The 22,836-nt window shown below is 48.6% G+C and overlaps 1 protein-coding gene across 1 annotated transcript in view; it reads left to right on the forward strand.

Annotated features, from left to right (window-relative positions):
- Positions 1 to 19,424, forward strand: part of LOC119437749 (organic cation transporter protein) — a 119,622-nt gene extending 100,198 nt beyond the window's left edge. The window contains exons 10-12 of the mRNA XM_037704727.2: positions 13,118 to 13,299; positions 13,898 to 14,034; positions 19,291 to 19,424. Coding sequence (XP_037560655.1) covers positions 13,118 to 13,299; positions 13,898 to 14,034; positions 19,291 to 19,357 — 386 coding nt within the window. The 3' untranslated portion in view covers positions 19,358 to 19,424. The remainder of the gene's footprint in view (positions 1 to 13,117; positions 13,300 to 13,897; positions 14,035 to 19,290) is intronic.
- Positions 19,425 to 22,836: the final 3,412 nt, after the last annotated feature.

The following is a 22,836-nucleotide window of genomic DNA, read 5'->3' on the forward strand; positions in this document are numbered from 1 at the left end:
TGTTTTCGCGCGTGCGTTAGTTTTCAAATGTATGTAATTTGTGAGTTAATGCCTGTAACTCATATTTTGTAGTTGTGTGTGTGTGCGTGTGCGTGTTTGTGTATGTGCGTGCTTGTGTGCGTGTATGTGTGTGCGCGCGTGTGTGTGCGTGTGATCCTTGCGCCTGATACTTGTGAAGCTAAGGAACTATTTTACTCTTATTGCGTGCTTATTGTATCTTTGCAAAGTTTCAATACTGCGAGCATTTTTTTTCTTTATGTACTTTATGTTGCGAAGGCATGAACCGCAATATATAGGTAGATAAGTGGTATTATGTATTATTCGCGCATGCTCATTAAGTACAAGCCACGCGCTTCTGATAATCTCCCTCAATTCTGATAAACTTGACATCTTGAAGTCTGTAAGTTAATTATCTAGTGCCAGTCTTAGCCATTTCCGTGTAAGCAATCAGCCTTTTTTTTTGAGAGAGAGAGAGAGACTTAGGTTACTCCCAGAGGTGATGGAATGAAATTTCTCGTCGTTTCATAGTGACGGAATACAGGCGCGTGTGTAAAGTTCTATGTTGACTGTTTCGCAAACACAGCACGTATTTCGCACAGTGGCATTGGTACAAAGGCTTTTGGCCCACTCATTTTGGCGAATTCACTTTAAGTAAACTATCACATTTCTTCTTGGTTACCTTCTCTGAGCCTTTTAAGAGCGAAGATAGTGAACCAAATTCTCGTTTATACTCTACGTTGCTTATATTGTATGCACCCAATACACCTCCGCGTTACGGACAACCCAAGTGGCGACGTAGAGGTAAACAGCTCAGCCAATGCTTGGTACTAATTTTTTCGGAGCGCTTCCGCTTGTATTTATCGAAGCGTCCTAAAAAAATGGCATGACGTTCTATCGGAAACGTACTTTTGTCATGACAGTTTCACAAGGGATAAATTCCCATACAACGCTTCAAAGGGCCGAATAAACAAGCGCGCGCATTGATTCTAATGCGGCTGCAGCGAGCCACTGGAGGGTTCAGCACCGCGCCGGCCCGGTGAGGGGGAGAAATCCGAGGAGAATTGAGGAGGAAAGCGCGCGCGTGGGGGAGAGTGTCGCTACTTTCTAACATCAAGGGGCTTTAGGCGCCCTAAGAATGAGAGGAGCGGAGCGCGCTCGCGCGTCATTATACCGCGAGCTACAGTGGCGCCCCCCAGCGGCCGGAGTATGCAGCGCCTACCGTCGCGCCTCTAACCTAAGCTGCTTCGCATTATCTCGCGCGGAGCCGCAGGTGTTGCCATTCGTCGCGCAATCCGGAGAGGAGCGTCGGAGAGAAGAGGAGGAATGCCGAGAGGAGGGGGAGGAGGATGCGCATGCGCAGTGTGGGTGTGGACACCGCACGGCGGATGGAGGGAGGGAGAGAGTGACAGCCCCGACCATAAGCTGCTTCGCATCTAAAAACCATTTGGCCCTCGCCTTGTCGGTTGCGGCAACTTAAGGCGCAGCAGCATGCCATCACAACGAAGTTCTTGTCCCTAACACGTTTGATCCGTTTGAGCGTAGAGCACTTTCGTCGCACAGGCCCGAGAATGGCGGTCGGAGCGCGCTGGAAAGAAAACAATATACAAAAGTGCAACGCCTGCTTCCACGTGACACGGATTAGCCAATAAGGGAGCGGAGGAGGTTGGGGCGACAGGAGGCGGCGAGGAGGAAACGCCGGGGTGAGCGCGGTGGCCGCAAGATCTAAGAATGGCGCTACTTTTTATATATAGGGGCTTTAGATTAACTCAGTAAAGCTTCCTTACTTATCGGAGACCGCAAGTTCGCGTGAACCCGGACACGTCGTTTTTATAACCTATGCCGCTGTAGTCCACATGCACCGTAAGATAAAAACAACGCGTGCTAAAAAAGGAGAAATAGTTGCTACAGCACGTTTAAAACTAGATCGAAAGATTGATAATCTTCTCTTGCGCTACTCATGCTTGTCCCTATAGCCGCGTTTACATGAATGCACTAGTAGCTCATCGCATTTCCAAGCGCATTTGGGAAAGGCGATGTGACGCCGTTTACATGTAGCGCATTGACTCTCCCGAGAATGTAGCGGCCGCATGCGTGAGTCGACTCCCGCGCGTAGATCTACCATCGCCTCGCGCATTAATGCGATGCGCCTTCCTAGCGCATTACCATTGTTAACAAGAATGCGAGGCGCTAAAAATGCGATGTGATGCGCCACTGTCGCATTCATGTAAACGCGGCTTATGACATAGTTGCATTACAGCTTTGCACGTTTTATTCACTATTGTCCTCTGCACGCGCAATGTAGAGCAGCACACGCTAAAAAAGAAAGGGACGCCAGCCAGGGGCGCACGCGGCTGCTTTCTCCAACAAGCCGGGAAACTTTCATCGAGTTAATCGTGCCAGGGGCTTTGCCGTGCTGGTGGCCAGAGCCTAGCTGACGAAACTTGCCCTTCGAGTGAACTACGTGCGCATGCGCTACTCAAGCGGCTCTCGTCGCTTCGAGCTGTTAGAAGGCGCTGGCTGGTTGGCCAGTCTCAGTCAACGCTAGCGTGGTACTGTTAAAGAATCGGTCGACTGTACCTTTCGTCGTCCGTGTTTTACAGCGTAAACTGTTATGTGTTCTAGAATGCACCAGCTAGCCCAAACAAGAACTTTACTGCGGCGTATTAGACCTTGGGTGAGAACCCTGCTCATAAAGAAAAAAAAAAAAAGAGACGGTCCAGAAAAACAACCTTAAATACGCGGTGAAGACATGGACGTGAAAAGTTCAAAGTCCACTTGGATAGCTTGTGGAGAGCTACGGTCGAAGCTGGTCTTTCTACCCTCGTTCTCTTCAGTATGGTGGCGACTCGCGGTGGTTTCGCTGAACTGCTGCTGGCTCGGTAAGGTAACCTCCATGTGAAACTCGGCGGAAGTCGCTCGGAGATGGCGTAGCCACGTGTTGGAAGTGCAGCTCAGAGCAACGGGATGGTGGAGCTGGAGGTGAATGTGTTCCACCATCGGTTTGTTCGTGCGTTGGTCCGCCACAACACTCAGCGTGATTGTTGAGGGAGCACCTTCGGGGATGGCGCTGGCGTTTAATGACGGTCCTTCAGGGGCACCATCCGTGTCCGGAGGGGAAGCTCCGTGTGAATTCGTGTCAGTTGACTGTGACTTTGGGTGCCCTCGCAGCGAGGTCATGTTGCTGTTCGGGTCCACATTCGACGGGTGACTCCGCGGCTTAAAGTGTCGTCCACTGCGGTAGTGTTCATTGCTGCTTCCCAGCTGTTCAAGTGGCGTGCTGGTGACCATGTCGGCATGTACAGGCTGAGGCAGCTGTCCGAACAGGTTCTGCCGCAGGGATTCTATTGCCTCGCGCCGCCCACGCAACGCCGTCAACGCGAATCTTTGGTGCCCTCGCTCTAGCCGTCGGAGGCTTGCCGTACAGCAGGGCGCTGCACAATTGTGCCGAGCAATCCGCGTACCAGACGCGTGCCTTGGTGTGACTTGAGCCGCATGAGTGCGTGAGTCACCACCGACGGCGTTGCAGGCGCTGCTGTTAACTGCTGCCCACTATGCGCTGAAAATCTGCATCGCGGCGCTCCAGAGTTGTCGTGGGCGAAAAAGACGATATGCTGGAAATGACGCTTCTCTGTGATGATCGTACTTCGGGGCTATACAGTCTTTTGTGACGCCCGGCACAGTATTCCGGGCGGGTGAGCAATTCTTGCCGAAGGAAGCGGTTTCTACATGTATGGTTTCCATGCTCCGCGATGCTGGAGCGCTCTTCGTGCACTTTGTGAGAAACCGTTCAATGGAACGCTTGCACTACTGCTGGCGTAGTGCGAGCTGTTCAGTGGAATGTGAAAGGGTGCAACCCACTGTGGAGCACAGCTCAGAACAGGGTGGTTAGAGGGGAACAAGAACGGAAATAATTTTTGTGATATGCAACAGCAAATATTGAAGAGATAGATAAACCAGAAACAAACAAGTGATGCGTTGATCAATTCTGATGTGAAACCGAGAAAAACTAACAAGAAGATAGGCCCGCACTTATGGACGTGTGGCTGAAACCCACTATCCAGGATCCGAAATACAGGTCCTCTGGGGACATAATGCGCTGTACAGAGTAGCAACCATTCCCATTTGTGACGAAAAGCTTCGCATGTTAATATTTTCTACATTATCCCACCACGGCGTGTCGATATGTAGGAGAGACAAGTTCATTCCGTATTGATGTTATAATATACACGGAGTTTCAGCTTACACGTGCCAAGCCTGAAGTTGTACACTCTTGCCCTACAGAATTCAACCAAGCCAGTCTTGTTCACGCTTCTCTTGGGCAAATTCAAGCGTTTTTACAATGACCTTAGGTCAATAATTAAGATTAATCAACTAACTTTAAAGTAGTCGTAATTTGCATGCACAATCATCCACAGAGAAGTGATAGGGCCTAGTGAGAAACTACTAAATAATTTCATTCCGTGAACATAACAGGGGCAAACGCTCCTGCTGTCTCCTATAATCCGGGAAGCTAACACCGAATTAATCGTGCCAGAGGCTATGTCGGGCTGATGGGAAGAACCTAGCAGACGAAACTTGCCCTCCGAGTGAACTTCATGCACATGCACTACTCATGCTTATCTCGTCGCTTCGCACGGTTACAATGCGCCGATCGGTTGGCCAGTCGACGCTCCCGCGGTTGTAGCGCTTGTTCAGAAACATCGCATTATTTTATCTGTACTAAGGTTAAACTTTTTCCGGCGTTTCTTTAAAGTACGCGCAATTGAAAAAAATACCACGTGAACGCCGTCGAACGCGCCGCGCTTTTAGTGCCTTCAGATGTTAGTTGAACGAATTAGCAAAGGCTGCTCCGCGCGCAGAGGTCAATTGAACAGGCCGTCGGTCACTGCGATGGACGTTGTCACAAAAGAGCGCCTAATCAAAGAGCGCGCCATGTGTCACGCAAGCCAGCGAAAGAAGCACGCCGGCCCTGCGGCAGCTTCAACACAGGGGGAGAGCGCATAGGCCTCAACAGCCAACGCGACCGACGGAGTCTAGAAGCATCCACTAGTTACACGAAGGCGAGTGTAACGAGAGAGAGAGACACCTTCTCACCCGGCGAGCCTAGTGAGAGTACTACAGCGCGCTAACGAATGAATCACTAACACCCCCTCACCGACGCTCCGACGGTGGCGGTCGAAGATGCGAGAATTGACTAGAAGATTCCCAGGCCTTGGCCATGCTACGGGATCATAACTCCGATAGGAAGGTTCGAGAACCCCCAGCGGATACTATAAAAACGCCGTGCGGCAATCGGAAGGGCAATCAGGCCGCGCCGGTGAAGAGATGTAACGTGAAGACTGACCGTCTACTGAAGAAGGGGATTCTCCGGCAAGCTAGTCGACGAGTTCATCGAGCGTCTGCATTTCCGTAAGTTCCTTCTTCGAGCCTCAAGCTACGCCGAGATTGTCCGGCTCAAGACCAGCACGGGTGAATACGACGCTGCGCTTACTGTTCCTATTGATTTTGTACCTTACGAGTTGGACTCTTAGTGCTTGTCGTTAATTATTTTCCTGTGTTTTTGTGAATACTCATCTGAATTGCATTGTGATCTGGCTAGCCTAATTGTGCACTTGTGTGTGTAACTGACTTGTGTGAAGTATACATTTTGTTGTGTTTTTGACACCTCTGGGCTCTTACTCGGTCTTTGGACAGCAACCGGCGTTCGCTGGCGGACCAGAGGGCTCCTTACTAATTGTCCTTGCTTTCGTGGGATTATTTTCGGAAGCTGATAAGTCGGCTTCGGAATTTAGTCCAGCGTTGGCGCCTCGTTCACGGGGTCTGTGACAGACGTTAAGTGGCAAAAGGGGCGTACCGTTTGAAGAAAAAAAATGCGATACAGGAACGGAGGCAGCATTTGACGCAGCCAGGCATTTTTCTTTTCTTTTCAGATCAATGGAGAAGCACGATGGAGGGGGAGAAGGTGACAGTGTGATGAATGTTGGAGATAAAAACCATGATCGCCGTCACCGACAGACTGTTCAATCGACCTCTCTGTGCGGAGCAGCCGTTGTAATTCGATTAACTTACATTTCACGGCACTAAAAGCGCGCGGCGTTAGCCGACAGTCACATGTTTTTTTTTTAATTTCGCGCACTGGCAGAAACACTGGAAACAAATTAAAGAAGGCCATTACCTTAGTAAAGATCAAATAAACCGATGTTTCTGAACAAGCACTACAACTTTGGCATTGAAGATTTTTCGCTAGAGTTAATATTTAAAAAGCTAATTAAGTATTTCTTTATTATCCAGCTTGGCTGATTGAAAAAAAATATCAGGACCTGCTCGATACGGCTCAAAACAATATTCCGCCAATACGACACGCGTAGCTAGCGCCCATGCTTGGTTTTTTTTAATACTTGGCCCAAGTTAGCAGAAACACCCTGTAGTTTGAAGGGCAAGCTGAAATCGCTCTACTGTAGCTTTCGACAATCGCATCTGCATTACGGATTGAGTGCGCTATCTGTTTTTGTTTTCGAACAGATTTTTTTTAATATTCTGTGACAGCGTTCTTCCGCTTTACCGGATACAATCCACTTGTTTATTTTCTTGTGCTGCCCTCTAGCGCATGCCGCTGAAAACGTTTAGGAAGCGTGCCAGGGCTTTCGACTACTGATTTGTGCACCCGCGCCTATGTTGTTGGTGCGTTGTTTGTGCGTTTTGTGGATCGCGAATAATTATTAATGGCTTCTCAGGGACAACATATCGTTCCTGGAAGCCATGCAGCACTCACCGACTACTGGATGAGAACTTGAAAACACCTGATTGCGCTGTTGTGCTGACAGCGCGGTCGATATAGCAAGCGGAGTTCTGTCTCCCAACACGGCTACTGCTAATTTCTGCACTTGCTGCTCTCTTTTTATGCTCCTTTTACACATTCTTTAGACATTTCTCATAATGAAGAAGCCTTCGCGCGCACCCTTCGGCGTCGGATTTACGAAAGTGGTGCATCTGCTTACATTTACATCTAGAGCCACAGACCATTGTTAGATTCAAATGTTATGGAAACAGCGCATCGCTGACATGAAATGATGTCAAAACGTAGCAAGACATACATATCTTTACATATGAGCCTAGTTGTTCCACCCTGAGACGTGCTAGTATGAGCGGCCGAGACCATTAAACAACGGTGACTGTGAAGAATTAAGATACATACATTACGGACTGTTATGAGTGATTCTCGCTTTTATTTAACCTAATCGTAATAACACTGTGCGCATTAGATAAATAATTATTAGAGAAAACTATTCTCGCATATGCGCTCATTGATAGACCGTGTACTCTTGCGAAAACGCGCTTGCCATCACTGACAGCATTGGTAAATAAGCGAGCTAGGTCTCTCGTTTCCTATTTGACGTAGAGGTAAAGAATGCATCTCTGTAATGAAGAAATGTGTCAGCCTAACAACGCGTACAGACCCGCTATCTACGTCACAAATGCTACTGGCAGTCTTTGGGAACGGTAACGTCTACAAATGTTGCAAAAGCGCTGTGGCCGCTTACCGCACTTATTTTGCGCGCGACGTGTGAGTGACGAAGAGTTCTTGATGTCCAGTCGCTAAGGCAATGACTGAACTATAAAAATCACGCGCCATTTCACTGCTATGAAGGTGGATTACCAGCGATGCAGTTTAGCACACGACATAGAGGTGACACATAATTTAGTTCAAAGGTATGAGCAAATTTTATTTCTCGTTATTGGCGACTGTCGGTCATCCCCAAGAAAGACACACGCACACTCTTATTTTGATTGGTGGTCTTGATCGGCGGCATAAATTCGCGTGGAAGACGACGGCCACCTCGGGGACACGCGCGACGGGACCGCCAGGCCGGGAGAGCGGAAAAAAACTAGGCACGCAAGCGCCTGGAACGACGACAAAGGGAGGGCGGTGCGAGCGTACACATGGCCGACGCGGGTCGTACAGCGGTAAATCTTTGAGAGACCTTTATGATCTACCTGACAGTCTTCTGATTTTGAAAATGGTGCCTATTGATAACTACTCTACTGAAAGTGCATATCCAAGTGATGAGACATATAAACCTTTGCATAGAATGAAGCGATTTTGCATCGAATTCGGGTGCTGAGTTTTTTCACACGCAGATCTGTTGACGGACAGAAATAAATGCATAAAATTCTAGCCATGGACAGCTTCGCTGTAAAAGCAGTTTCCTTCGCCCTAACTGCTCACTTTTCAGCTCAGGTCCGCCGATAGCCGTAGCACGAACTCGACGGCGCCACTATAGGCTTAACCTTCGCTGGGCAAGATAAACATCGGTTCAAACTTCATGTGCACAATTTGAGAAGCTGAAGTTTGGGCATTTCAACTTCGAAAGGATATTTCAGCTCATTTTGAGCGCGATTAACTATATATAAAAGCGGAAGCGCTGCGGCTGTCGGGTCGTCGGTTCGGCGGCCAAGGGTTCGGAGATCGGTCGACGGATGGTCAGGAGGTTGATTTTGTCGGTTTCATCGACACGAAAGCCTGTCGCACTCTATGTGACAACTCTCGCTCATCGGTGGCGTCGTTGTCGGCCTGGTATGATAAAATGGTCTCAGCGACACAATGTGCTAAATATTTGGCCAATTATTGGCGCCGGCGTCTTGTCGTTGTCGTGCTCAACCAGAGTTACCGCGCCTTAAACGAGTACGTGAAGACAGGGACGCGCTGCCACCACCAGCAGGAGAGGGTCGACGCTGCAACAAGATTTTGACAGCAAGGTGATCTTTTTGAAGTGTCGGCCCTTGGTAACGCAGGGATTTTTCGATAATATTTTAGCCATCAATCAAAGGCGACTACTGTGTGGTTCACGGTGGAGTCCGGACGAAGCCCTGGCCGCTTTCTATGTTAAACGTGGAGTTGCAGTGGCACGCTGCGAACGCTTTCGGCACCACGCCCATGTAGAGCAACCGTTGGAGTTGCAATGCGGTACATGTCATGAGTGTTCGCACCAGTACGCGTCCGCATACTATTTAGTGGCAAGAGCATCGAGTTACACTCTTGTTTCTTGCGCAGCACTTTTGGTTCACCTCCCGAGACGACCGGGGATGAATTTAAAAATAACTGAGAAAAAAATTGAAAAGCAATAGTACCGCACAAAATTCATGGGTTTCATTATAGATACGATATTGAGCATAAGTTTAGTTACAAGTTGAGTTACCGAATGTCTGGAATACTTAGAATTATGTAATTAGAAATCACTGATTACCATACACCAAAGAACAAAATCGTAGGCTTCAGAGACCCGCCACGTGAGCACGAGTTTGGCAAATTCCTGGAAACACCTAAGTGGAAAGGGGAAGTAATGACGTCACTAATTACGTCTCACACCAAAGAAGATGGCATGATATTTACCCGCTAATTAATGACAAGCAGTTGCCTGGCATAGACTGAACATCTGTCTAGCAGAGCGGATGTGACGTCACTTCCTCATCTCTCGTTTCTCCTCCCCCGGCGCGCACCTGCTCACTCGCTCGCAACAGCTGCCCGCGCGCGCCCGTGACATACTCTGACGTCATCAGCGGAGAGGGCACCTAAGGTGCGCTTCGTGCACCGCTCGCAAGGGGGCTAGTCCCCGTCAGGCGACGCGTACTGCGCTTCTTCCTCGCCCTCCCTCGCTCCTCCTCCGCATATCGTGCCAGGAGAAAGACGTTCGCTCGCTTGCTCGTTCGAGTTCGGTTCCTGCGTTGCATTAACCATTGAGGCGGTCGACAAGGAAGCCGCCTGGCAAAGCACAGCCTACCCACAAGAAGAAGGATACCTACAGATGATGGTTTTCTGTGTCCGTGACGTTCATTCAAAACGTACACAAAGTTAACCTAAAGAACACCAACGCCCAGGTGCGAGTGCCACTAAGAGACACTTAAGTGACATATTAGGATCGCCTACCGTTCTTTTTGTTTCCGAAATCGGGCCGCGCGCGCGACCCTTCCAAACGTTTCGTGACTAATCGGCTAGGGCAGGGCGCGTGCGCCGCCACGCCGTGAAAAAGACGGATTGTGGATGAGGAGGACGTTGCTTAGGCGACTAACCGCCCTGTCTAGGTCGTTATTGAAATTACGCGAGAAACCATCCACGATGATTATGTCAGCTAATGCGAAGCATTTCTGCCCTGCACGCGTGCCGCAAAGCCGGAACGAAGTAACGTCCTCTCGGGAAAAAAGCTCGCTCGAGGACCGCCACATAAGCGGGTGACGACACCCTGACGATGGGCGATCGGAACCAGAGGCGGACGCTACACGCCACAACCAATTCGTCATCGACAAAGTACTATTGAAAGTACGCGTCTCTGCAGAGCCTTTGCACTCTTACGCTTCTCTTCCGCTTGATAATTTATAGGGCCCATTGTTGCACTGCAAGTAGACACATAGAGCAGCTAGCGCAACCGAGCCACGTCGATTTGCGGCGCGCACACTCCTACTGGCGAGTGGAGCAATCGGAGCCTTTAGCTGCCAGCGAGCGGGCGTATGGGGTGCATGCGCATCCCCGATAAACTCTTTGACCTTGGACGGCCTCGCGTTTGACCTAGGCTCCGACTATGCAAACAGATGTTTCACGTGCATCCAAAAATATATACTAATTACCTTACTTGATTACAGATATAAAGTTGGCGTGTCATTCTGCCGAACGAACAGTAGCAATGACTATTTTTATACCCTACACAAGTGTCGACTGAAACCACTTTTCAGTTTCCATCGTTCGCATGCCCAGCAATCTATCAAGCTATCGCTTAACATATTGTTACGAAGCGCTGCTCGAGACGAAGCTGAGGACAGTACGGAAGACGACGAAGCTCCCGGATGTCGCGCGGTTTGGTTCTTCTTCTTCTTCCTTCGGGGGTTTTACGTGCCAAACCCAGTTCTGATTATGAGGCACACCATAGTGGAGGGCTCCAGATTAGTTTTGACCACCTGGGGTTCTTTAACGTCCACAACAACGCAAGCACACGGGCGTTATTGCATTTCGCCTCCATCGAAATGCGGCTGCCGCGGCGGGGATCGCGTGGTTTGGTGTTGCATATTGTATGTTTTGTATGCCAGTGGCCGCGTTGTAAATACCCGTGTAGATATATTTTTTAAACCTCTTTCCCCGTAACAATATTATTATTAATATTGTCTGCACAGTCTTCGCTTTGTTTCCATTCATTTCTGCAGTGCCTATGGGCATTGAAAGTATTAGTAATAAACTAAAAAATATACAGAAAATGCTGCAATTCCAAAATTGAATCCAAGCGGTATTGAAGTTATGTCTGCTTAGCACATTTCGTGTCTGCATAACTGTGCAAGGAGGCGGCATTAAATCGTGCGAGGAAATATATGGCCGTTCCAGTTAACATTTGCCCAAACGTGTGTGTCTAGTAGTTCGCGATGATCTTAACTGTAAACCCAATGCATTTTAAAGAACATTTTGTACAGGAATATGTAGAAAGTGGCGCTAGTATTAGGATTTCTGTTAAGTTTACGTCACTTCACTACTGCTTGGCTTCAATTTCGCAACGGGAATCACTAATAATTTCATTAATTGAATCTTTTTTATTTAGCCACCTGTATATTTCGATTTCGTCACTCAAGAAGCACCCCCCTTGTCAGGTAACCCATCTGAGCAGGCCGAGTCGCGCTACATGCGCCTTGAGAAAAAATAATACGGGGTGGGCGGAGGAAGGAAGGTGTATTTTATGCCTGAGTTACGGCACCTCTTTTCGCAGAACAGCCATACACTTGTGTAATTCTCGCGTGTCCTCCATTTATTTTCCGCCTTACGCATTGAATCCGAAATATCCGTTGTCGTTTGCTGTCCTTGAGGACCCGTCGTGAACGCGAGGTTTCCAACTGGCTATGGCGTTGTGGTACTGAGCCCGAGGTCGCAGTGCAGATTCGATCCACGGCCTCGACGGCCGCATTCCGAGAGGGGCGGTGCGCAAAACTGGTCATGTGCGTAGATACGAAAATGTGCACACTAATCAACCACAGGTGTGGTCAGAATTAATATCGAGCGCTTCCGTGTACGTTGTATCTCACAGACGTTGTATTGTGGCATTGCGATGTTAACCTCAATTATTCAATAAGTTACTGTTTTTTGTTTATTTGTTTGTTTGCGCATTTGATAAACGAACATTCGAAACTTGGACACTTCCAGAAAGATGAGTTACGATTTCAGGATTTCCTTAGGAGACGTCGGAACTGGAAGACGTTCTCGCCGCTAACGCCAGCCCTAACCATTACTATCCGCTGCCCCAACTGCACAGTACTACATTCCACTATAATGATGCGCCATTTTTAACCCACTGAATGCGTACAGGGTGAGCGCTGTCATTGTGTTTTTCAAAGTTCGCTTTCGGCGAGGCGCTGCCACCGATAACGCAGTGTCAGAGTGGTGCCAACAGTCAGCCGGGGCAAGTGTGTGGCTGCAGCGCATGGACATTGGTGAAAACAAACGTCATATACCGTATATTCAACATTAAGCGTTACATAATTTTTAGAAATCGCCTGTGGCAGGTACCATAATAGGTATCATTGAGCTGGTTTATTCAATGAGGCGGACATTAGTAGCGCAAGAAATCGAAACACATATTTAAATAATTAACAAAAATCTTGGAAATATATTTCAAGTGGACGTGTCTTGCAAACTCACCAGCTACAATTCGTAAATTACAATATGCGCCCTAAAGTAATTAACTAAGAAGTTGATTAGTGAATGCATGTTCATTATTTGAATATGTGTTTCGATTTCTCGTGCTACTAATGTCCGCCTCATCGAATAACCCAGCTCAATGATACGAAGTATGGTACCTGCCACAGAAGATTTGTAAACATTCCTTAATCTTAAGTTTGAACACCCGGTATACGTTTTATGGCTGTTCTCGTTTACTACTAAATTGGTCTCTTTGCATTCGATGAAAGTTCTTTTTTTTCTGACCTTCAGAATTTCTGAGAGGTCTAGATTCGAGTAAATACGGTAGTCCTTGATCTTCCTTGCAGCTATTCCAGGAGCATTGTTTTATGAAATTGTTCCCCGAACTTTACCGTGGGTTACGCAAGCAACGCAGAATCCGTAGCGAGCGACAATGTTCTGGGGTCGCAGATGCCTCGTGGGCCTTGATGTCGAGCGCGCTGTTAGCCAAGATGGGCCTCATAGCGGCTCACTGCGTCAACGTGGTCCAGATGTCCGAGCTCTATCCGACCAAGCTGCGCACGACAGCCATGGGCTTCACTATCACCACGAGCCGCATCGGGGCCATACTGGCACCCTTCACCAAGGAGCTGGTATGCGCATGCATTGAACGCTTTATTTGTGACACTGCAGCGCTTTGTCGTGTGTCTTTTATTGCGCCTAACTCTTTCGCAAAATGTGCCGACAAGCGGATTTGTCTTCATTAACACGAATAAACGCTAACCTGAGAAGTGCTCGACCAGCGCGATCAAAACGCGGAGGCTAACAAAGAAACTCGGGAGGAACTGTTGAGCACCAAGCGATGCCGAAAAGAATGATGGGCGTAACGTTCCGAGATGAAAACGAGGGAGCGACACGTCATGTTCCTTATCTTCTTCTCCGTTACCTTTTATTTCGCTTGTGTTCCTCTCAGTTTCTACCTGGTCCTCTCTTAAGTGCATGCGTAGGGTCTCATTGCACATATTCGGTGAAAAAGGAGAACGGTTTCTTTAAAGTACTCTTCATATTTCGTAGCGCCATAGCCAAAATACTATGTGTGAACTAGACTATAGCAGGAAGCACGTTTTTCCAACCTCTCCAACTGACCCTCTATAGTTAAGTCTATTTTTCAAAGATGAAGTATACATGTATGCATTACTAAGCAAACGTCGGTGACAAACTCGTGCAAGGCGACACGCACCTCCTCCTCAGGGCGTGGTGTTCTTCTCGTGGGCGCCCAAGGTGGTCGACATCGCGGGGTGCGCCTGCCTCATCCTCGTGTCGCTCCCGCTGCCAGAGACGTTCAAGGAACCGCTGCCGGACACGCTGCACGACATCAAGATGGCCAAGTACGCTTGTGTGTCACCCAGACGTTGGGCAAAAGGCAGTCCGAACCTCTGCGGCTAAGCCAGACGATGGCTCTGCGATTAAGCGGGAAAGGGAGCGCGGAGGACATCGTTAATTTTTGAATTAATTAATAATTTATTTATTTATACATACTGTTAGTGTTGCGTAAGCCTCGTGCAGGAGTTTTCATGCAATATGGTTAATAAAGAAAGCGCGCACAGCGAAATGCTCACTTGACTTTCCAAAAAAAGACAAGAAAGAAAAAAAAGCTCAAGCCATATCTCAGCAAGATCACGTTACTGATCAATCTGTTAAATGTTATAGCAACCCTAAATAGTCTGATAGTTCATTGGATCAGCCAGCGGTATACCATAAATACTCAAATGTCATTAGTGCTATGGTACGCCAAAAAAAATTACGTACTTCTTTTTTTCAGGGGCCAAAGAAGCAACCGAAACTTTATTAAGCGCCTTTTGTTTGTTTTTCTCTTTAATGTGAAACTTCGCTTTCCTGTTCGGGTAACACAATATGACGCCATAGGGGTTAGCGGTGATCCTTGAGCGTTTGTAGTCGGTTCCTTAAAGAACAAATGCTAGCGATCACAGAGCCCTAATCCAGATCAGTTATAGCCCGCAAGGAAGCATCGCGTCTTCTTATTGTATGCCTAAGAGAAAATGGTTTGCTAGACGTGTGTTGACTCACCCCAGTGGCAGTACAAGCGACACTCAGTCAGAGCAACGGAGCAATTAGCGGCCTCGATCTCCAGGCTGAGCCCGCCTGTTGCTACAAACCACCACCTCCTCGGCATGCATTTAGCAGCCAACGGGTCAAACGCAGAAGCTATCCGCAAGATTGAAGGCGAGGTTACAGCGGCTACCCGCCTGATCAAACGCATTAGAAACAAGCACACGGAAGGAGGACAGCGTCATGCGCCTCATACACTCCTTCACAATCAGTCACATTACTTATGTGGCTGCCTTCCGCAACTGGAATGTCACCGAAAGGGAGAAACTGAACACCCTTATACGCAAGACTTACAAGATCTCCCTTGGCCCACCGGAGTCCACGAGCACTTCTCGTCTGCTACAGCTGGAGGTATACAACACGCTTGAGGAAATCGTGGATACGTAAAGAGCCTCGCAACTCGAACGCATGTCCCTGACGGCCACGGGTCGGTACATCCTGCAGAAACTCGGCTTCAATTACCATGTCCAACACGATCAGAAACAGGCCATTCTACCCGACATCAGCGACACGCTGATCGTCACCCCTATCCCTCGAAACATGCACCCTGAACAGAACGGGGGCCGACGCCAGGCCCGTGCCAAGGCACTGCTGCGCTCCTTTGGTGGGAAGACGACTACGCGCTTCGTAGACGCGGAAGAGTACCCACAAGAACACCGGTTCACGGCAGTAGTCATAGACGTTAACTCCTGGCGTACTCACGCGTGTAGTGTCAGCACGGAATACCCAGATACAGCGGAAGAGGTTGCGATTGCGCTTGCGCTTACCGACCCCCTCTGCGAGGTAGTTCTTAGCGACTCACAATCCGCAGTTCGTAACTACGCGCGGGGGCGCATTTCCTCCGAAGCTCTTCAGATCCTAAGGAAAGCTGGTCGACAGCCCTTCGATAGCACCGCGATCATGTGGTTCCCAGCGCACGTCGCCACTCCCACCGACGAGGGCCCCCCTAACTTGAATGAGGTGGCACACCGCTCTGCGCGAGAACTGACCCACCGCGCCGAGTCTGAGACGCCTTCTTCGAGTTCGGATCTCCTGGTGCGAAACACGCGAGAACGCTTAGTAACCTATAATGATATCACCAAGCACTACCAGTTAGGCAGGAGGATATTGCCCCCACCTCACCCCAAACTGAAACGTTGCCAGGCAGTCGTCTGGCGACAACTGCAGACACACACCTTCCCCAGTCCGGTGCGATTGCAGCACATTTTCCCCACGCAATACCCGAGTGTTCTTTGCACGTTATGTCAGGCAACTAGAGCGACACTGTCACACATGTTGTGGGAGTGTCCTGTTATAGCAGCAAAAATGGCAGTAGCTCGGGAGGCTCTTGCGTCGAAGTGGGCCGCCGCTCTGCGCAGCTCCAACCTCAAGACACAAGAGTGGGCTGTCCAGTGGTCCCGGGAGGCGGCGACGAGGCAAGGCCTCGAAGTCCCCTCATGGGAGACCTGAGCCCGGGTCGTTAAACTTTGCCGGATTTCAATAAAGTTGTTTCCATCCATTCATCCACCACCACAACAAAACACTGGTGCGCCTATTTAATGCGAAAGAAGAATAGAAAAACCAACGCGAGAAACACTCAGTGACAGACACACATGATGTCTTGCACAAGTGCCACTAGCTGCACGGGAATTTGAAGAACGTGTAACTTTAGTTCTATTTTCTTTCTTTCTATTTTTTTACAGAACGTTTTCATACCAGGCTGTTTTGGTCATCCTAGCTCTACTTACCATCACATTTCATATAACGTCTCTTATTCACCAGGTTTATGATCGTTTAAGATATTTACACCATAAAAAACCAAATGCAAGAAATCCACCTCAATTCCGCCGTGTGACAATAGATGTACAGCAAAGCTGTTGCCGACGTCAGACAAGCACCACCGACGTCAGATGACGTTTAAAAGCACCCCCACCACAAGCGACGTACGTCTGCACGCATACTGATTATCCTAGTTCCCCCGCCAAGCGCAAGTGCATTATTGAACTAACTGAATTTGTCTAACTAAATTGCATCAGCAAAATCGTAATGTTCGACTAACACACAAACTCCAGACATGATAGCTCCGGATTGTAATTCGAATACACGAGAATAACGGCATCATCACGTGACGATATCACCTGATGACTTAATCTCATGATGTCATCACGTCAATCGTGACGTCAAGCGATGCCGTCTTCGTTAAGTAATGATGTCACCTCATGACGCCATGCATCTTGGAGAAGCCGTATACTGTGGCGCTTCCCGTTTCTTGGCAGTTTCCGGGATCGGCCCACATTTTTTGTGTGAACACCACCGTACGCAGACACGAAAAATCCCGACGAACTAGAGGCTAAGGGCTTCGCTGTAAAACAACTGCATGCGAACGACCACAGTGCGCGTGTGATTTTTAGACCACTGATGGCGTGACTTGCGTGGTGAGTGTCGCACTGTGAACGGCTATGCCACTCACCACACGTGACTCAGCTCTTTCTGTGCCGATGTCTCTGCGTGTAAAGACGCTTACACTGTGAGTCGCCGCACGCTACAGTGATCAACTTTTCATTTTTCGGACAGATGAGCAAAACACGCGATTGGTTGCGCGTTTAGCTACCAATTACTTCATTTATTGTGCACCCCCGCAAAGAATAAGATCACACGTACTCACCGCTATGGAAACACTATTTCCACAATGACAAAAAGACATTGGGTTTTCCGCGGCAAAGATTATTTTTTCCCTCAAACATTATCCTTAACCTATTAAGTTTAGCCACATAAATGTTCATCTATTGCATGAGCAATTACACTTCTTACCTCAACGGCGAAGTTGGTCCATGCAACCGCTACTGCGCATCAGACAGGAACAATGGCCAGCTTATTCTGATAAAATGCTCAGATTGCACTGAAATCAACCTGTTTGCAGTTGCTCTTTATTCTACTGCTTCCTCTCATTATTGTTATTACTATCAATAAAAGATTTCCTGTGACAATTGGCACAATTCCACTTAATCAGATGGAGTATGAGAATAGGGGAGTATTACTTGCATTACAAGTCGCAGCATTCAAATACTACTTACTTTTAATTATGCACTAAAGATGGATTGTCGCCATCAAATAAATTAATTAATTGATATCCACTTATCAGAACTTCCCAGACAAGCACCAATTTCGAGATATATGCTTCAACAATTTGCTAAGAGGCATTGGCGTTCCACTTTTGTCGCTCACTATTCGAGGAAGGCTTCTTAGAAACGACTGAACTCTAAAACACCCATGTAACGCTTAGCAGACGGTTATCTTAAACACCTGCTGTAGTCTCAGGATGTTTTTAAGCAGGCATAACTTCACAGATTACCGGCTTAAAATCCACAATTGCAACTTATGCCCTAATAAAGTCAACGAATTTAAAAGTCAAACATTAGAAGTTTGTTACTTGGAAATCCGAACATGGCCACTTGTCGGGCAGTTTAATGTTCGTTTCATGAGGCAATCCATCTGAACCGGCCGAATTTCGCCATATGCTACAGACTATTCTGGTTAACCTTCTTGCCTTTCCCTTGTCACTTCTATCTCTCTCTCAGTCTCACTTTCAAAGCGAAGCTTTCGTTGCAAACCCTTCTCAGACATTCCTGACCGTGGCCGCTGCTGTCTAGCCAAGTAGCTCGTACTTTTCTTTTTTTAATTCAAATAAGTTACTGATGGCGGGATCGCATCTCGGTCCCCGTCACAGCAGCCCGTGCGCTGTATCATTAGGTCACAATCGCACGTGCACTTCTATCGTGCCAACTAGCTCTTTGAAATGATCGCCGCGTGTGTCACATTGCTTGATCACATCACATTGATAGCACATGTACGCGCACCCATGCAGGTGCGAAGGGGCCACGTTTGCACAGCTTGCAGCCTAGATGATGTTGTTTGGGCGAAGGCCTTCGATATGACCTTGCACTGGCATTGCAGTAACACCCAAACTCTAACAACATTTTCAGCACTCTTCATGCTCTTAAATAACGCTTGGCCGAATGCAGATTCCAAGAAGGTGCGTTGGATCTGCCGGAATTTTTTGAAGAAAGAAGTGTTCGAGAAAAAAGAGCAAGACTAGTACAACGTTGTAAAATATAAAAAACAAGGGGCTCCCTGCTTGCACGAGCAAAATGATTGTAACCAACAACGTCTTCAAGCTTCGTTGTGTTGTGAAGTGGCATATTTCAGGCAATTAAACGAAGCCTCCTTGCTAAAGTGCACTCGCTATACGATAATTATACCTATGCATACGTTTGCAAAAGCAAGCCGAATTTTATCTTTATAGAATTTTTCAAAATATAATATTCGCTAATACACAATATTTTATTGTTTGCAGCATGGCATGTACGATCGCATAATGGCACACGAAATAGACACTCCCGAATCAGCCCTATTTTCTCTTCTCTAGCAAATGCAGCTTGCGTGCCTTATGACAAGTCACCATGAGTCGCATACTGCGACCGCTTTTGATTGGTGAACCGCCAATTGAAACACCTTTCTTTTCGTCACAATTACAGGAAGGGCGGGAAGGAAAAAAAACCTGTCGACTCGTACGTCGCAGCAGAAGCTCAACCATTGCGGTAACAAAGATGCAAAGACTGGTGTTCTCGGAACAAGTGTCACCTGGCGCGCATGTAAAATATAATAAAAAATGCCTATATAATGTTTTTTTGTATTTATTTCTTTTTATTGCGGGTCACCAGGCTTCCATCAATATTATCCCAATTCCAGCACGCACTCCTCAAAGTGAAATGCCATAGCGAAGTTAGCACGACGAAGAGCTCAACTGTGGCGCCACTGCCATGGTAGCCCTGAAATTAGTGACCGTTTCCGCCTCACAGTCTGGCGATCATAAATCGAGGGAGATCTCGGCATGGACATTCCTTAAAGCGAAAGATTTCGCCCATGTTGGGCCAGGCGATTGGACCCAAAATAGTCAAGTGACATACGTGCGTCTACTAGTGACGTGACAGCTGTTCTCTTCGGAATTTGGGATTAGCGGTTTCCTGAGTGAAATGAGGCGAGAAACCATCACTCCGTAGAAATACGTAGCGCCAGTTTTTCCTTGCAGATCTGGAAGCTGTTCTGAGATCTCCCATTAGGACTGATCGTGTGACCATGGCGTCCGAGATCGCGTGTGCAGGTAAAACTAAAGCCATTTAGGTAAAACCTACGCGGGCGGTCCTGGAGGCGATGGTGGGACGCAATGTTTCCTACAAAACCTACTAGAAGGGACTCTGGGGCCTCTGTCTATACTGCAAACAGGGCAAATTATCGTAGACGTGCATTCTTCAAATTTAAAAGTAACAGCCATACTGTTAAGTTTGAATAGAGGTAGCATGGTTGTGATGATTTTATTTTTGCTTTGGTATGTCCAGCGGTAACATGAGTGAAATCAATATTATCGGAGCAATATACATATAACTTGGGTGACCGGCCCAATGTAACTTATACGAAGTAACTTTTAAATCGGCACGATATCATCGTTTTACGTTTACATGACAAAGTGGAAACAGCCGTGTAATTTCTTGCCGCCGAACAAGGAAGAGGAATGATTGAGAAGCATGCCAGGATGACTTGCAGGTCGCATGCAGCATGTCCCAGTTTGTGGAGCACTGTGACTGTGTGATGCTGACGCTTTACAAGAAGTCAGCGAGGAGTGGCCGTGCTTGCATGGGCTCCCGGTTCAAGAAACGCTATATCCAGGCCAAGTCGTCCCAGACCTTTGAAGAAGTGCCATTCGACGCAGAGAGTTGGATTACGCCCGTAGAGACCAAGATCCAGGCTGTGAGTCACATTTATCGGTGTTGTGGAGCTTCGAGAGTTCGCAAGCGGAGACCGCTCCGCTAGGCCTAGCCAGGAGTAAGGGGCTGAGCCCCACCCCGGCATTCGAAGCTTATAAAAACCACCATGGATGTTGATGCTTCTCCCTCGCAACCGCAAGAAGACTCCACCGACTGCGCAGGTGACTGGCTGACAGTCAAAAGGCGCCAACAACGCCACAAGGAAGCACCCAAGAACTCCGACCCGGCTCCCGAGGCACAGAAGCGCTCACCACGCCCGAAGCAGCACCTGAAAGTAATACTGAGGCCAAGGGAAGGTCTCGTCTTTTCGAAGTGGCCGACCCCAGTCATCGCCCGAGCAGTACTCAAGGCGGGGGATACCCACGCACCATTCCGACCTAGAACCTTATCGTGCGGATAGAAAGCAAGCAGAACATCGCAGTAGTGAGCACCTCTAGCGAATACATGGCAGCTAGGATACGAGACATCAGCACTGTGCATCTCGGCGTCAAGGAGTATGCAGTGGCAACATATATCGCACCACCGGCGAATTCAGCTCGTGGAGTAGCCCATGGCATCCCTCAGGGAACGACGGATGCGGAGCTCATGCGCGGGCTGTATGCACACAAAAGACAAATCCTACAAGCGCGGATGCTAGGGCCATGTGCGACCGCATTGATAACCTTCGAGGGAAGAACGGTTCCGAGGTACATCACCTTCGACGGAGGCGAGCTACGCTGCCTACCCTATCGACACACAGTCAAGGTATGCAACGCGTGCCATCAAATGGGGCATCGAACCGACGTTTGCCCGCACCCGGACAAACCCACCTGCGAAAGATGCGGTGCAGCAAAGCCTAGTTAGGGACATGACTGCAAACTGAAGTGTTCGTTGTGCGATTGCGATCACGCGACGGCGTCGAAAGAATGCCCTAAGAGACTGCTACCAGCGCCACGCTCGTCGCACAAGCCACGCAAGGAACAGGCACACAAAGACAACACCACGACAGAACAACCGAGCAAGGGTCGCAGACAGCGATCCCGATCTCGGACCCGCTCGAGGTCCAGACCCAGGGCGGGATCGCAACAACGAGGTGGCAGCAGATCCCGATCCGAGAGCCGATCCAGGTCCAAGAGCAGAACCAGGTCCGGCAGTAGGTCGAAAACCCTGAGTCACGTGACCTCCAAGGAACAGGTGAGCTGGGCAGACCGCAGCCTCCCGAAGTCACAGAGACAAAATGACAAAACCAAGCCACACATACAGCCATCACGAAACGCAGAAACAAACACGAACAACACTGTGCAGGCGTTTACGGCCCTAGTGCAGGAACTGCGCGTAGAGATAGCCGAATTTTGCGCACATCTAAAAGAGGAACGAAGCCGAAACAAGCCACCAGCGCAAGAAAGTTCGCCCGAACCCCGAACACCGCCACAGCCACCGCAGCGCGCGTGCGCTGCCTCGGTCGCGCCGGAGACCGTCGAGGAAATGAACACCGATTCGCCGCCCGAGCCGAATCCGACAGCCCAGCCGATCGATGCGCGAGTAACAGCCTGCGAAAAAGGTATTCATGAAAACCGGAAAGCCATCCAAGAGCTACATATGCAAATGGAGAAGGGCTTCGACGAGATCCGACAGATGATAACGCATCGGCACGAGGTTTTCACCCCTCTGCTAAACAATCAACGCCACAAGAAGCCGCGAGTTTATCCACACAGAGAGGCAGCCCTCCAAAAAATGCTACAAGAGGATCAAAATGGCCAGAAAACCGAATGATCAAAATGGAGGCATCACCGTTTGGCAGTGGAATTGTCGTGGCTTCACTCGCAAGAGGGCGACGCTGCTGCAGTACATTCCCAAACAAGACTCGCCACCGGATGTAATAGCCTTACAGGAAACAGGGAAATCACGAAGAATCACCGGATATCACACTCATGCGACAGCAGAAGCACGTACGGCCACACTCACGAGCAAACACCTCACTGCAATAGACCACACTTATGCGGACACGGCAATTGATCACGTTTTCACGGATTAGTGCCGCAGCGCAGGGGAAACACAAGTGTTTTTATACTTAATATATACAGTTCGCCGAAGGAAACGCTGGGACCTCTAGACAACTTGGTGCAGCAAGCGAGGCAGCTAGCTGGACAAAACGGCCTGCTCATATTAGGCGACTTCAACGCGGCGCACGAGGCGTGGGGGTACATCAGACATACCAAAAAGGGAACAACCTTGTACAACGTCATACAACATCACCGACTTAGTGACCGATCCGACATA

The sequence above is a fragment of the Dermacentor silvarum genome, chromosome 1 (genome assembly GCF_013339745.2).
Source record: "Dermacentor silvarum isolate Dsil-2018 chromosome 1, BIME_Dsil_1.4, whole genome shotgun sequence".
NCBI lineage: Eukaryota > Metazoa > Arthropoda > Arachnida > Ixodida > Ixodidae > Dermacentor > Dermacentor silvarum.